Genomic DNA, 16,872 nt, shown 5'->3' with positions numbered 1-16,872 from the left:
TTTGACATCACGGGATTGATTGCTATCATGCTTTTGAATCCAGCTCAAAGAGTTGGTTGGTACCCCTAAGGCTGTAGACACCGTAACAGCAACATATATCAAAAAACCACCTTGCCAAATGTGACTTAGCTCATCCAGTCCAAACATCTAGAGAAGGTCTCCTGTGGGTTCCATCTCACAGGAGCTATGTGGTCTCTGATTCAGGGTTAGGTCTTTTCAGTGGAACCCTCCACACTTTGGGATATACCCTTCCCCATGGAGACACGCCTGGTCCTGATGTCCTCGTATTTCAGAGGGAAGCAAAAAACATCTAGTTCAAGAATCACTTGAACCTGTGAGTGGTGGACAACCATCAATTATTGCACAGTGTTGTTTTATCTGTGTCAGCTTTATCAGATAAACCAGACAGGAAACAGGACCAGATAAGCTCATTCTACTTTATTGTAAAGCTACGTTAACGGAATCTTGCAAGCCTGAAAACACAATTCTCCCCTCCCCTTCTTTTACAGCACAAGAAACTAGAGAGGGTCCCTCTTTCTCCACCCGTTATGCAGCTGTGGGCTATGCCGTCTCTTCTCTCATCATTTCTTGGGCAGCATCCCCTTATCTTCCAAGACGTTTCTTGGACACCATTATAATCTGGAAGATGTTGAATTGATAATTTGAGTGACAAAATAATCAAGGGAGACTAGTATAGATCTATTTCAAGCTATTTAGCTCTCATCAGCTAGCCATACCCTTCTGGGATTCGAACCCGGGCGGAAGCAGTATGCTCTGTCCCATATTTTGGTAGACCAGGTTGCCCTGATAGACCGGTCTCACAGGAAAAAACACTTAATCTGGAAGCTGGATTTTTGCTTCTGATATTGTTTGGGATTTGATTCCACCGGTATTCATCATCCAGATTGGGACAGATGAAAAATACAGGTAGCCCTTGATTTATGACCCCCAACTGAGCCTAACACTTCCATTGTTATGCAAGACATGTGTTCAGTGAACCTTGCCCCATTTTACGACCTTCCTTGTTGTGAAGTGAATCACCTCAGTCGTTAAGTTAGTAACACGGTTGTGAAGTGAAATCTGCCTTGGCTTCCTCATGGACTTCTGCTCATCAGAAGGCCTCAAAAAAGGGATCGCGTGACCCTGGGACATTGCAACTGTCATAAATATGAACCCAGCGTCTGAATTTTTGACCAAACGACCATGGAGATGCTGCAACAGTCATAGGTGTGAAAGCTGGTTACGAGTCACGTTTTCGGTGCCGGTGTTAACTTCAAACGGTCACTCAGTGAATGGCTGTAAGTCGAGGACTATCTATACTACACAAATCAGGGGTGTCAAACTCAAGGCCCGGGAGCTGGATCCAGACTGTAGGGTGCTTAGATCTGGCCAATGGGCCCTCCCGAGCTCCGTTTTTGGCTGCTCCGTTTTTGGCTGCAATTCTCTGCCAGCAAAAACAAAGCTCGGTTTTCGCTGGCAAAGCGCTCGGGCCACCACAGGTGTGGCCGACATGAGTGACATCGAGCTGGCCACGCCCACCTGCCTCTCTCCCCTGGGTCAAACACAACCCCGATGTGGCCCTCGATTTCATTGACACAAAGGAACCGAATGAATAAAGGACAGCCTATTGTTTCAGAACTTTTGACCAAATCGCCGAAGGAATTGCGCCGTTGACCTGTGGTTCCATCGCTTCCGTCTGCTTCCTCTGTCGCTTTGCCGTCTGTCGATTGGACACCGAATTGCCCGCAGGGATCGTCGTAACCGCTAACAGCATCACAGCGAACAGAGCCATTCGGCGAACGAATTCCAAAGCAAGGGCGTTGGGTTTGAAAGCCGCCTGCCTTGTTTTCAGAAAACAAGGTGAGAGCTAGGTCTGCTGCCCGCTTCCTTTGGAAGCTCGCGTTGAATTCGGTGGGAAGAGACAGGATGTACGCTGCTTTTGAACCAGGTCTGGTTTGAGAGTAACCAACTCATCCGGGTTGGACGCCGAACGTAATTGCCGGAGACAACGGTAAGGATTCATTCAATAGAACCGTGGGTGGGTGCCACCTTTAAAATCCTTGGAACGGTTTTAAAAAGAAGCACAGCTCAGCCGAATCCTGTCAGTCACGGTCCGGCCCTGTGGCTTTTTAAAACAGAGCGCCAGAGACAACCTTGTGCATGACATTCAGAATGGAAGAAGACAGTCTGGTTTCCAAAAAAAAAAAAGAAAGACACTCTGGGAAGAAATCGCACGTAGACATCTGCTCTCCGAAAGCTTGATCCCCAAATTATAATTAAAACTATGGTTTCAAACCGTGACTTATCTCTAAAAGATGGTAACATCTGGCTGAGTACATCCGAGTCTGGAAGCTAAGAAGGGTTGGTCCAAGTGATGGGTTTCTACCGGTTCTACCCGGTTCGGGCGAATTGGTAGCAGCAGCGGATGGCTCCCCAAGCTCCGTTTTTCCTAGCAGAGGCACATTGGGACGATCCTTTGCTTTTTCCAGGCCGTCCCTGTGGGCTGGATCTAAGCACCCCCTCAGCCAGATTCGACCCGTGGGCCTTGAGTTTGACACCCCTGGAATAGGGTTTCCTGCCTGAGCAGAGGGTTGGACTAGAAGACCTCCAAGGACCCTTCTAACTGTTATTCTGCTCTGTTAAATGGCTGTCCTGTCTCTTCTTGAAAACTTCCAGTGATGGAGCAACCACAACTTCTGGAGGCAAGTTGTTCCACTGATGAATTGTTGTAACTGTCAGGAAATTTCTCCTTAGTTCTAGGTTGCTTTTCTCCTTGATGAGTTTCCATTCATTGCTTCTTGTCCTGCCCTCAGGTGCTTTGGAGAATAGGTTGAACGCCCCCCCCTCTTCTTTGTGGCAGCCCCTGAGATATTGGAAGACTGCTATCATGAGCCCTTTCTTTTTAGTTTTCGTCCACCAAGTATCCTACCTAAAAACCATAAATGACTTTGAGCTAGTTCTACTGACCAAGTTCTTGCACCAATCCAAACCCCAATTCATTCATTCATTCATTCATTCATTCATTCATTCATTCATTCATTCATTTTCTCTAGCTGCCTATGTCGATTGACAACTCTGACCAGCTTACAGTTTAAGGGTTTACAAAGTGCAAAAAGTTTCTACCATCCAACAGTGTTGTTAGTTGTGAAGTCATGTCCGACCTTTCGTGACTCCATGGACAATGTTCCTCCAGGCCTTCCTGTCCTCTACCATCCTCTGGAGTCCATTTAAGCTCACACCGACTGCTTCAGTGACTCCATCCAGCCACCTCATTCTCTGCCGTCCCCTTCTTCTTTTGCCCTCAATTTTTCCCAGCATTAGGCTCTTCTCCAGGGAGTCCTTCCTTCTCATTAGGTGGCCAAAGGATTTGAGTTTCCTCTTCAGGATCTGGCCTTCTAAAGAGCAGCCAGGGTTGATCTCCTCTAGGACTGACCGGTTGGATCGCCTTGCAGTCCAAGGGACTCGCAGGAGTCTTCTCCAGCACCAGAGTTCAAAGGCCTCCATTCTTTGGCGCTCGGCCTTCCTTACGGTCCAACTTTCACAGCCATCCATTGCAGCTGGGAAAACCATCGCCTTGACTAGACGCACTTTTGTTGCGTCCAACAGTAAAACTAACCAAAATCCATTGCGGCTTAATGTTGAATTATCAACCCACAGATGCCACCAATTGAGAAGTGAATTTGCATCTCCTTGATCTATTCTGATGGTCTAAATTAGATGAATTTTCTTCCGACGGACCTCTTATTAAGGCAACAATGGAATTTTCCGGAACACACCCTTGTGAGAGACAGATAGACAGAAAACCAAGCCTGCTCTTTTTTTCTGCTCGTTTTAGAAAAAAAGCCAAAGTAAACAGCAGACAATGGCCGGTCTTTGCATCTGATCTTAAACTAGGCGAGTGACTATCGCTTTAACTCTAGGCTGCCCCACGGAAGGGCAGGGAGGGACTCCCTTCCCCCAAATGCATCCAATGAGATTTGGAAGCAAGGAACAAAGGAGAGATTGACAAGCAGCTGAAAGAACAGAGCCAAAGGAATGATCTAGGCCAGCTATCTTTTCTTCAGAGAAGCTCAGTGACGGGGAAGTAAGCTAAACATTATTCTCTTACGGCTTTCTTTTTTCTGCTATTTGGAGGTACCGTGCCTCAGAATAGGGAGGCTCGATTTAAGATAAGAATATAAGCCTGGAGTGCTTCAGGAAGGCCCTTTAGCATTTTGCCAGTTCCTCATTGGTGTGGACTCCTTCCTTCCTTCCCTCCCTCACTTCCTCCCTTTCCTCCCTTTCTCTCTCCCACTTTTCCTTCCTCCCTCCCTTCCTTCCCTCATCCATCCATCCCGCCCTCCCTCTCTTCCTTCCTTCCCTACCTAACTCTCCCTCTTTTCCTTCCTTCCTCCCTCCCTCCCTTCCCTCCCTCTCTCCCTCCCTTTTTCCATCCTTCCCCTTCCTTCCCTCCCTCCCTCCCTCTTCCTTCCTTCCTTCCCTTCCTAACTCTCTCCCTCTTTTCCTCCCTCCCTTCCTCTCTCCCTCTCCCATTCCTTCCTCCCTACCCCATCTTCCTTTTTCATTACTCCCTCTCCCCTTCCTTTCTTCCTTCATCTCGCCCTTACTTCTTTCCTCCCTCTCCCATTCCTCCCTCCCTCTCTCCCTCTCCCTTTCTTCCATCATCTCTACCTCCCTTCCTCCCTTTCTTCCTTCATCCCTCCCTCCCCTTCCTTTCTTCCTTCCTTCCTTTCTTCATCCCTCCCCTCTCCTTCCTCCCTTCCTTCCTCCCTCCCTCCCCTTCCCTTCTCCCTTCCCTTCCCTGGCACCACTCACTTAATAATCACCTTGTTTGATAATGGAAATTCTAGTCCAAATGCTCATAAACCGAGGACTATCTGTAAATCTCGCTGGCCCTATTTTATTTCAACGTTTATTATTGAGGATGCAGAACCTTAGGAAATGGGAACCAGTTTCTCTAGTGGTTACAGATGCTGGATTAAGAACAGGGAGACCCAAATTCTAATCCTTCCTTAAGGAGAAAGCCAGCTGGTGGATTATGGGCCAATCTTCTTCTCTCTCAGCCCTGGGAAGAAGGAAAGCAAAGTGCTACTCTCGCCAAGGAAATGTCATCATGAATCAAGATAAAACCCGAGAGGAACGTATCAACAACAGCCTCAAGAAGCAACCACCAAGAGGCATTAAACAAAATACAATTTTGTTCTCCAAAGTTAAGAGAAAACGAAAAATCTGCCAGGCTTCCCATAAATCCAAAGACTTCTATCTTCTATCCAGTTTTCTCAGACCAGCTGCCTATCAATACGGCATGATGGATAGGTCTCCCACGGACACACACACATACTGCTAAGCCATTTACATGTGATTAGATTATCAGGATTCTGAAATGAAACAGAAAAATCACCACCTCCACTGCTATTGTGGTCGCTGTCCTATTTTCACGCCGCAGCCTAGCAGCTACAATCTCAAGGTTGCAACGATATTTGCCTGAATCAGTAAATAACAGAAATAGACTCTCTTTTTTTTCCACCTCTTTTTTTCCGAGACTAAACCTCCAATAGAATTTACTTCAGAGGAAACACGAGCAGAGCTGTCCCTCTGGGGTTGCAATATTTCTGCCTTGCAATATTTCAGGAGAGAGAGGGTGGGGGAAAAAACCGATAAAAAAGCAGCATTGAACTAGCTGGAATTGCCAGAAGCTAGAGACCTCAGGTTTAAGTAATCCTCGATTTATGACCACAAATCATCTTCTTTTAATGACCCCATAATCCCTTGCAGGGTGGAGTTTGGGCAACTTAATGGAGCTGAGTGTTTACTGGCCGGATGCCCTTCCTGTCACCAAAGCGGAGTTTTGTTCGGAAAATATATTCTCATTGTGCCCCGAGAGAGAAATATCCGCCTCTACCTAGGATCGAACTCACAGCCTCCTGATTGTGTGGCGAGAGCTCCACCTCTAGGCCACCGCACCATTCGACTTACGACCACAAATGAGACCATGTATTTCCATGGTTAAGCAAGGCGGTTATTAAGTGAGTCACATCCGAATTTATGACCTTTTCTGCCATAATGTAAAGAATCACTCCAGTTGTTAAGTGAATCAGGCAAGGTCTTTAAGTGAGTCCAGCTCCTCCACTGACTTAGCTTGCTGGAAGCCACCTAGGAAGGACATCAATGGCAGTCACATGACCCCCCTCCCCCCCGGATGCTACAATCATTGCAAATGCATACCGGATGCTAAGCAAACAAACTGTGGTCACGTGACTTTGGGATGCTGCATCGGTTGCAAGTTCAAGGACTGGTTGAAACGGTCACTAAATGAATGGCGGTAAGTCAAGGACAACCTGTATTTCTTACTTTGAGGAGAACTTCAGAAGACCACCTTGGGAGCAGAGATATCTCCAATACCACCAAGACGTCATAGAAATGTAGAGCGTAGAATAATAAGAGTTGAATGGGACTTCGGAGGTCTTCTAGTCCAACCCCCTGCCCTATATCAGTGATGGCTAACCTATCACGTGCCAGGAGCGGGGGGGAGGGGGGTTGCGTGCATGCCCACACCCATAATTCTATGCACCCTGCCCCCACGCATGCGCACATGACCCCCCCCCCACGCTCCCACTGCTCCTGACACGCAATGGCACGGTAGGCCCATTTTTTGCTCTCCCCAGCCTCCAGAGCCTTTCTCTGGACTGGAAGTTGGCAAAGGAGCCGTTTTCAGCTTCCGGAGGGCCTCCGGGAGGAGGTGGGGAAGGCTGTTTTCACCCTCCCCAGACTCTTACAAAGGCTCTGGAGGCTGGGGAGAGAGAAAATGGGACTTCCTCACCACCCCCCCGAGGTCCTCCAGAGGCAGGAAATAGCCTGTTTCCCTACTTCTGGTGGGCCCAGAAGGCCCGAAAATCAGCTGGCCGGTGCGTGCATGCGCGCCATAGCTGAGCTCACGTGCCCACCGATATGGCACGCGTGCCATAGGTTCGCCATCACAGCCCTATATCATTTCGGACAAATGGTAGTCCAGTCTCTTTTTGAAATGACTTAGTTCCTTTCTCTTCAGGTTACCTTCCACATCCACTGAACATATTTCATTCATTCATCCTTTCACCCCCATCACCACCATTCAAAGTCTGTGAGAGGAAGGAAGTCACGAGGAAGTCTTGCAACATCTACACCCTTGTGACGTCTCCAAAATCGTCCATTCCTCCCTTGGATATCGGGTAGCGCAATTTTGCGTGCATAAATGCTCACCGAGGAGAAAAGGACTTTTGCGAACAGTATCCAGAATGTTTTAGCATCCCGATCCAAAATTGATTTGAGAGCAAATCTTGTGGGATAAGAGTGGCAAGTATAACCAGATCAGAGGTGGTATTCAGCCGGTTTGGACCAATTCTTCTGAACCGGTAGCGGAAATCATTGGTGGGCCTGCCCACGCGCTCCGGCTCTATGCCATCCTATTTAGGCACGTTTTTGAGGCTGGGCACATGTGCGGAAGGCAGGTGCGCACGAGCGGGGCGAACCGATAGTAACATAATGTGAAACCCACCACTGAACCAGATGTGAAGGAATTATCTTACAAGCTGGACAATTCCTTCTCCTGTACCACCAGCTAAAATCAGGCAGTTTTCTTCAGTACAGTAGGTGTCCACCTTTATTATGTCTGTGAACTTTGGGGGTGATTCATTATTTTTTTAAGCAGATGTGTCTCCCCTTTAAATAACTTTTAGGAAATGATGGAACCAGGAAGTTCTCTTTGGCCTACTTTCTGAAAGATCTTTTCATAAGGTGGAACATTTGAGTCACTGACCGACCAACTTCATTTCCATCCTAGCTGAAGAACACGAGATCTATCATCCAACAACACTTCAAGCTCAGAAGACAGGACCAAGAGAAATATATTTCCAGTCCTGAGTTCTGAGGTTTACAAAAATGGGGTGATTTTGGAAGTCCACCTGGGGTGATTGGGATGACTAGCATGAAGTCGGACTACTTGAAAAGGTTTTTTTTTAAAAAAAGGGCATTTTCTCTTTCCAATAAGATTTACTTCGCTCTTTTCCAAAGTCAACATTTCGGACATTGGAACGGAAAAAACAAAACAGCCTTGAAAAAGAGCAGCTTGGTTGCTTAACCAAGACAAAAATATTCTCCATTTTTATGAATGAATGAATGAATGAATGAATGAACCTTCTGGGCTAAGACAGAGATCAAAAAACATGTTCTTTCTTTGACTTTTTTCTCACTTTTTGGTTCCCCTGTAGTTGGAAAAGGAAAAGTGTTTAAATATTTTAAACACGGAGATCTTAATGTTTTGCAGGCTACTCTGCTGAGTCCCTCGTTCGAAAGGCAAGCTAGGCATTTCCATTCATAAATAATAAGAGACGGTTGGCCCCCAGCGAGAAGGAGAGATTGATTTATATAATCCTCTTGTTATTAATGTTATTGAAGGAAGGGGGCAGCCTTGGATGGACAATCACGTCGGAGCTGCCTTTGAACCCGAAACACCTGAAAAATCTTTCCATAAATGGAAAGATGCAAGTCACTCTTTCTGTCGAGAGACTTCAAGATGGACTCAATTCCGGAAGAGGTCACAGGTATGTCCAGGTGATTTAAACAAAAAGTTTTTTTTTTGCCAATACTAAGAAATGATTTTCAATCTTCTAGTCTAGTTTACTATACAAGAGGAATTTGATTGAATTCACTTCTCCAGCTAAAATACCTTGTTTCCCCCAAAATAAGACATTCCCCTGATAATAAGCCCAATTTCAGGGTTCAAAAAAATATAAGACAGGGTCTTATTTTCGGGGAAACATGGTAAAACCGATCACTCTAACAATCTTTTCTACGTCCTTCTTGGATAAATGTCCTATTCAACAATATCAAAACTTTCCTTGCCTTCCTAACGTGGCACTTTCCCAATGACCAAACTGTCATGTCTATACACCCTGGGCGGCTTGGCTGAGGATGATGAGATTTACAATCTGGAAGGCACCGAGAGCAGTGGTGGGTTGCTACCAGTTCGCCCCGGTGTGGGCAAACCAGTAGTAGCGATGGTGGGAGGCTCCGCCCACTCGGCTGGACGTCATCAAATATGCTCTGCGCGTGCGCAGAAGAGAGCGTGCGAGCGCGAGCGAACTGGTAGCAAAGGTAAGTGAAACCCACCATTCACTGAGAGGAAGAGAGAGAGGAAGGGAGGGAGAGAGAGGGAGAGAGAGGGAAGGAGAGAGAGGGAGGGAGGGAGGGGGAGAGAGGAAAGGTGAGGGAGGGGAGAGGGTGAGAGAGAAGGAAGGAGAGGGAGGGAGGGGAGAGGGAGAGAGGAAGGGAGGGAGAGGGAGAGAGGAAGGGAGGGAGAGGGAGGGAGGAAGGGAGGGAGGGAGAGGGAGAGAGAGAGGGAGGGAGAGAGAGGGAGAGAGAGAGGGAGGGAGAGAGAGATGGAGAGAGAGGAAGGGAGGGAGAGGGGGAGGGAGAGAGGAAGGGAGGGGAAGGGGGAGAGGGAAGGAGAGAGAGGGAGGGAAAGGAGAGGGGGAGAGGAAGGGAGGGAGAAGGAGAGAGGGAGGGAGATGGAGAGAGAAGGAGGGTGGGGAGAAGGAGAGAGGAAGTGTGGGAGAGGGAGAGAGGAAGGGAGGGAGAGGGAGAGAGGGAGAGAGAGAAAGGGAAAGAGAGAGATGGAGAGAGCGGAAGGGAGGGAGAAGGAGAGAGGGCCCGGAGAGGGAGAGAGATCTTCTCTCTTAAATATCAATGAAAAAGTGCTAATTATATTTTCAAATACCATTTTGGGGAGAGCTAGACATCCTAGTGATTCCATCCAGGAATTAAGACTATCCTACCCTGATTTCCTTTCCAAGCTCAGCTCAGGTCTTCTGCGTGCTGCCTCATGGCCTATGTCGACAACTGCCACGGTCTGAGCTTTGACTAGGACCACCGATTTTTCAGCCACGTTTGAATAAAAGCACAGCTGGCTGAGTTCAGACCCCACCAAAAGTGTTGTTTTACAAGTCACAAAGGCTGGATTTCACACAGCCCGGCAAAACCCAACGTATCTCAGGAGGTTGCGTGAAGCCAAGTCCAAGGTCGCTCCAGAAGCTCATCAGAATTTTTTTTTTTTTTAAGAATCTCCAAATTCATTGATTATACCTTCAGATCAGGGCTGCTGATGTTTTGATGGAACTTTTGGGAGAAAATAAGAAAAATCTGAAAAGAAAGACTGATTTCCCCCCCCCCCTCTCTCTCTCAACATCATCCCTTTTATCTTGGAAGGTGACGTCAACGAGATCCTGCCATAAAAAAACCGTGGTCATTTAATGAGATGCTTGTACTTTTAGAAAGGGTGAGGTGAAGATTATGCAACCACAATGATCGTAAGAGAGAAGCTGGGATGGGCTTAAAAAGAAATACTTTATCTCAGTTTTTTGTTTTTTTTTCATTCCTGCTTTTGGGATGGAAGGTTTAGAGGAAGACTAGGATGAGAAAGGACTCGCCATCTGTTTTACCTCTTCTAGGAATTAAATGCTTTGCCTTATCTACAATAGCTTTACCTTTGCAGAGGGGGGAGGGGCAAGCTGTTTCTTCTTTTTCTTTTCCCTGGCTTCATCTTTCTTTTTTACTCCCCGCCCCCATTCGTCAATTTCATTCGTCAATTTCATTCGTCAGTTTCATTCGTCAATTTCATTCATCTCATTTGTCAATTTCATTTGTCAATTTCATTCGTCAATTTCATTCATCTCATTCGTCAATTTCATTTGTCAATTTCATTCGTCAATTTCATTCGTCAATTTCATTCATCTCATTCGTCAATTTCATTCGTCAATTTCATTCGTCAATTTCATTCGTCAATTTCATTCATCTCATTCGTCAATTTCATTCGTCAATTTCATTCGTCAATTGCATTCATCTCATTTGTCAATTTCATTCGTCAATTTCATTCATTGTCCTGCTTCCCATTTTATTCCACTACAATTCTATTACGACACTTGGGAGACCCACCAGCCTAAAGTCATCCAGTGGGATAAAAATCATTTCAGTCCAATTCTTTTAACCTACCAAAACACACCAGCTTTTCCACCTTCTTTGGGTTGAAGTCAGTTCTCCAGCTACCGTAAAATAAAACCAGTCGCTCTAACCATCTTCCTGGATAAATGTCCTATTCAACAATACCAAAAATTTCCTTGCCTTCCTAACATGCCACTTTTCCAATGACCAGACTGTCATGTCTATAGTTCTTGGACAGCTTGGCTAGGGATGATGGAGTTTACAGTCTGGAAGGCACTGAGGGGAAGAGAGAGAGAGAGAGAGAAAGAGAGAAAGAGGGAGAGATAAAGAGAGGAAGGGAGGGAGGGAAGGAGAGGGAGGGAGAGAGGACGAGAGAGGAAGAGAGAGAGAAAGGGAGGGAAAGAGGGAGAAAGAGAAAGAAGGAGGGAGGGAGGAAGAGAGAGAGAAAGAGAAAGAGAGAAAGAGGGAGAGATAAAGAGAGGAAGGCAGAGGGAGGGAGAGAGGAAGAGAGAGAGGAAGAGAGGGAGAGGGAGAGGGAGGGAGAGAGGGAGAGAGAGAAAGAGAGAAAGCGATAAAGAGGGAGAGATAAAGAGAGGAAGGGAGGGAGAGAAGGAGAGGGAGGGAGAGAGGACGAGAGAGGAAGAGAGAGAGAAAGGGAGGGAAAGAGGGAGAAAGAGAAAGAAGGAGGGAGGGAGGAAGAGAGAGAGAAAGAGAAAGAGAGAAAGAGGGAGAGATAAAGAGAGGAAGGCAGAGGGAGGGAGAGAGGAAGAGAGAGAGGAAGAGAGGGAGAGGGAGAGGGAGGGAGAGAGGGAGAGAGAGAAAGAGAGAAAGCGATAAAGAGGGAGAGATAAATAGAGGAAGGGAGTGGGAGAATGAGAGGGAGGGAGAGAGGAAGAGAGGAAGAGAAAGGAGGGAGGGAGGGAGGAAGAGAAAGAGAGAGAAAGCGATAAAGAGGGAGAGATAAATAGAGGAAGGGAGTGGGAGAATGAGAGGGAGGGAGAGAGGAAGAGAGGAAGAGAGAGAGAGGAAGGGAGTGGGAGAAGGAGAGGGAGGGAGAGAGGAAGAGAGAGAGGAAAAGAGAGAGAGGAAGGGAGGGAGAGGGAGAGAGAGAAAGGGAGGGAGAGCAGGAGAGAGAAAGAGAAAGAAGGAGGGAGGAAGGAAGGGAGGAAGAGAGAGAGAGGAAGAGAGAGAGAGAAAGAGAAAGAGAGAAAGAGGGAGAGATAAAGAGAAGAAGGGAGAGGGAGAAGAAGGGAGGAAGAGAGAGGAAGAGAGAGAGCGGAAGGGAGGGAGAGGAAGAGAGAGAAAGAAGGAGGGAGGGAGAGAGAGAGAGAGAGATCTTATATATCAATGAAAAAGTGCTAATTCTATTTTCCAATCCCATTTTGGGGAGAGCCATCATCCAACGTAAGACCAAGAATGGGACACAGCCTTTGACGGAGGGTGAGGCTCATCAGTCACAATAAAAAAACCTTCTTTTTTAAAAAAAATTGGACAAGGGCGTGCTTAATTCATTCAACATCTATTTATTTTATTTTTAAAGGCAAAACCCGAAAGAGAAGCGGAATGGGAACCAACATCACTCAGAGTTCAGCTTAATCTCAATCCAGTTCCACAATTGGGAAATGGGGAACATTTTCAGGCATTATTATTATTTTTACTGAAGAGTGGGAGACCATCGGCCTGAAAGCGGATAGAAAATATTCTGAATTTCCCTCTCCTATTGTTGGCAAAGGTTGGGGGGGGGAGAGGAAGGGGGGGTCAGCCAACACGAGGCAATCCTCCCCTCTCTCTTTTAATGGGGAGGGGACGACCCAGAGCTGAGAATTCACTCAATTTTCTCATGTATAATGCATTCTCCCCCCCCCCCGGGGGGTTTTATAGGGGTGGGGGAGAATGATCCACCCAGGCAAAATCTCTTTATCTTTATCTCTATTTGATTTGTATACCGCCCAACTCCCGAAGGACTCAGGCCGGTGGACAGCCAAACAGTAAAATACATAAATGCAAAATTTAAAAACAGGATGAAATCGAATTAAACAATTTGGCCCAGACAAATTAAAACACCCCCGTCATTTAAAAACAGATTTTTTAAATCTGCAATTTTTTTTAAAAAAAAATCTTAAATTTAGCAGGAATTAGAGGATAGAAACAAGCTGCTTTCTTATTAGCCTTCTCTCCTCTGGTTCTCAGTAGGGGCTTTTATTTTTAAAAGGGGGGGGGAAGGCTTCAGCTCATCCAAGTCTCTGTTCTGTTTCTTCCCAGGAGGAACCGGGGAGGAGGAAAAAAAAGAAAAAGAAAGGTAGAAAAAGAAGAACATTCCAATTTGATAATCCTCAGGGCTTCGGTGGAAGAGGACTCCGAAGCCAATTAGTCTACATTGGTGGGTTTTTGTTTTTTTTAAAAGGCCACCCAGCACCAATGTCAGCCGTTCGACATCAGCCATGCTTCGTCCTTCAAGAAGGAACATCTCCATTATGTGAGGAAGGAGAGTTGGGGTGGTGGTGGAAGGATGGAGGGTTCCTTCTCCCACCCTTGAGCTAAACCTGGCTTTAAGGTTAGGAGGGACCTTGCTTGGACATCCCTCAAAGGCCAAAGACCACAGTTTAGTGACTCAATTGCAGTTGCCTGCGTGTAGACCTCCAAAAGACATCAACCTGGCCATAACTAGGTCAGTTATATATATATATATATGTCGAGTTTGGGTTCCTGCAGGACCACGGATGTCTTCGGACCTAACGGGCTGAACCATCACGGCGTGGGGGATTGGCCCAAGGCAAAGAACCACCCATTTGGGTTGAGATACGTAAAAACCCGGGTTGGTCAACCACAATGTCTTGGCTTCTCACACATAACAGCATCCATCTTGGCCGACAAGCCATCATATTCTGGGTTCCCACCATCACATTCAAGTCCGCATGCATGGCCAACTGGGTCATCTAGCGCCTTCAACCTTGGTGGGGACGACCCCTCCCTCCGACGGTTTCCATTCACAAGACAACACCCGAAGAAGAAGAAGACTCAACAACAACAACTTGGGATGACCAAGGAGAACCCTAAAGTCTGTTCCACCACCCAGCAACAGCTGGATTTTCTACTTTGGTTTAGGCCAGTGGTTCTCAACCTGTGGGTCGCGACCCCTTTGCGGGGGGGGTGTCCAACGACCTTTTCACAGGGGTCGCCTAAGACCATCGGAAAACACATATTTTTCAATGGTTTTAGGGATAATTTTATGGTTGGGGGGGGTCACCACCACATGAGGAACTGTATGAAGTGAATGATTTTTTTTTTTATAAATGTTATCTAATTCTGGGTTTTATTTCATTGACCAAACTAAGTAATAATTTGAATTAGCAACTTTATGATGTTTGTGTTGTCTATATTTTTTCTTGACTATACACCGCCTTGAGTCCTACGGGAGAAAGGCGGTATAGAAATTAAATAAATAAATAAATAAATAAATAAATAAATAAATAAATAAATAAATAAATAAATACATACATACATACATACATACATACATACATACATACATACATACATACATACATACAAACCCGTGGCTTAGGCAAACTCCTACAACACCCCCCCCCCATTGAGGTTTAACCCGGATCGTGTGAACCCAACTTAAACGCTTGGATGCCAAGCAGGGCGTGCCATGCCCGTCTGGCAAAGCTAACCCCCCTCCCCACTCCCCACCTTTCCCCAATCTTATCTCTGCCCCTTCCCCACAACTCCACTCACTCACCACTCGGGATTCTCCGCCGCCTTGGGGTTAAATCGGATGTCGCTGTTGACGTTGAACAAAAGGTCGACCTCGTCCAGCGGTGGCACGGCCAGCTGGTAGAGCGGGTGGGCAAATAGGGCGGCCAGGCGGGAGCCGGTGCCCGCGGGCCCCCCCGCCGCCGCCGCCGTTTCTTCTTCTTCCTCCTCCTCCTCCCGGTAAACCGGCAGCAAAGGCGGCGAGTGGGGCTGATTCTGCAAGCGGTCGGCTGCTCTCGTTTTCCCTTTCGCGTGGAGCGCTCCGGTGCTGCCGGTTCGCCGCGGCGGCGGCGGCGCCTCTCCTCTCCGCTCGGCGTTGGCGTGGCCCGGCCCTTTCTCTCCGGAGCTGAGGTTGGAGCTGGGCTCGCTGCTGAAATCCTGCAAGAGCCGCAGCGTGTGCTTGCTAGGCCAGCTCGCGGCGGCCGCGGCCGCCTCCGAAGCGCCAGCTTTGAGTCTCCCCGGCTCGTCCTGTGCTACTACTTCTGCTGCAGCCGGCGGCGGAGGAGGCTCCGGTTCTAAAGAAGACGGCGGAGGAGATTCCTTGGGCCAGCCGCGTCGGTCTTCTCCCGGCTGGGCTGCTGCTGCTGCTGCTCCTCCTCCTCCTCCTCCGGCGGCGGTGTGAGAGCAAGAGCAGCCCGGATCCGCATCAGCTTCGGAGCCCGCGGCTCGCTTCTCCAGCTTGGGCAAGAGGTCGATGAGGATGTGCAGAGTGCAGGCCACCAGGAAAACCAGCAGGATGAGAACGCGGAATTTGCGCACCAGGATTAGCTTCATGGCTCCGGGGGAATTGGGGGTGGGGGGTCCCCAATACAAGCTGGAAAAGCGACTGGAGGTGCGGGGTGGGGGCTCAATTCAGCAGCCTGGTGCTTGGAGAGAGGGAGAAGCGAGGCGGGGGGGGAGGCGCTTTTTGGGGGGGAGGCAGGCAAGCGTTGATTCTTTTTTTCTTCCCCTCCCTTCTCTCTTCTTCTTTTTTTTTTTAATTCACAATCCAGTCGTCTTCCTCTCCGGCTGCCGCGTTCCGTCCATCTCGCGAGAAAGGCCCGAATTAATTCCCCTCCCGGCCTTCTTTTTGGCTGCCGTTTTCCTCCAAAGGTCCTCCCGGCTTTGGCCCGAAAAAAAACAAAAAAACAAATCGAAGGAAGGAAGGAAGGAAGGAAGGAAGGAAGGAAGGAGGGAAGGAGAGAAGAGAAGGGGCTCCTCCTGAGCCAAACCCCAGCCAGCCAGCGATCAGCGAGGCGAACCTTTCCAAACGGGACGCCGCCGTTTCCAACCTGGCCAACTCAGCATTTGGAGGGGGGGGGTCCTGGGGTGGGGGGGAGTCAAGCGCAAGCAAAAAAAAAGAAGAAGAAAGTCTTCGGAGCGCCCCAAGATTGGGGGTGAGGGGGGGGCTTTAATTCACCGGGGAGGGGCGGGAGGTCAAAGCAGCTGCGGCCGTTTTGCGCCCCCTCCCCGTCGTGGTCCCGGAGCGCCCCCCCAAAAGCGCCCCGTCTCCCCAAGAAGCAGAGTTTGGTATTCGCCACCGGGCGCCCCCAGAACTGGCTCCCCGAGCCTTCTTAGCCAAGCCAAAAGGGAGCCACCAACCCATCCGCCGGCTCTTGCTTCCGCCCCCTCCCCACTTCCCGGCACGAAGGAGGGGGAGAGAGAGAGAGAGAGAGACCCCTCTACCCTGAAACCGGTTCCCCACGAAGCTTCTGCGGCCCGGTTTGGAGATCCCTCACCTCGCGTCTCCAAAAGCCTCGTTCTCTCTCTTTCTCTCTGAGCCTTTTCCGGAGGCTGCAGCTGCTGCGAAGGTTGGAGCGCAAGAGCTGCCGCTTGACAGCTAGGAAAGGGGTGGGGGGGGGAGGAAAGGAAGGGAGGAGGAGAAGGAGGAGGAGGAGGAGGAGAGGGAGGAGCGGTGGAGAAGCAAAATTTCAACTCCCCCCCTCCTCTCCTCCAAGCCGAAGAAGAAAAGAATCAGCGCTCTGCGGTTCCCATCCCTTCTTTCTTTTCTCTCTCTCTCTCTCTCTCTCTCTCCCTCTCCCTCTCTCTTTCTCTCTCCAGAAAGCTGCAAAATTAAAGGGTTCTCTCGCGCGCGCCCCCTCCTCCTTTTTTAGGGGCAGCCCCGTGCCACCGAGGTGACCCCCAACCCAAATGCAAAAA

General features: G+C 48.4%; 1 protein-coding gene across 2 annotated transcripts in view; it reads right to left on the bottom strand.

Moving 5' to 3' along the window:
* FAM20C (FAM20C golgi associated secretory pathway kinase) overlaps positions 1-16,565 on the bottom strand; it is a 66,660-nt gene extending 50,095 nt beyond the window's left edge. Inside the window, exons 1-2 of one of the 2 annotated variants that reach the window (XM_087878579.1) lie at positions 16,452-16,565; positions 14,720-15,835 (exon numbers count right to left, since the gene is read on the bottom strand). In XM_087878579.1, the coding sequence (XP_087734705.1) occupies positions 14,720-15,507 (788 nt within the window). In that variant the 5' untranslated portion in view covers positions 15,508-15,835; positions 16,452-16,565. Of the gene's footprint in view, positions 1-14,719; positions 15,987-16,451 lie in introns of those variants that run through there. The other variant, XM_087878581.1, reaches the window with a different exon arrangement.
* Between the last annotated feature and the right edge of the window lie 307 nt (positions 16,566-16,872).

Source organism: Pantherophis guttatus, chromosome 14 (genome assembly GCF_059756535.1).
Source record: "Pantherophis guttatus breed Tessera chromosome 14, ASM5975653v1, whole genome shotgun sequence".
Taxonomy (NCBI): domain Eukaryota; kingdom Metazoa; phylum Chordata; class Lepidosauria; order Squamata; family Colubridae; genus Pantherophis; species Pantherophis guttatus.
This window is presented reverse-complemented; position numbering and strand designations above follow the sequence as displayed.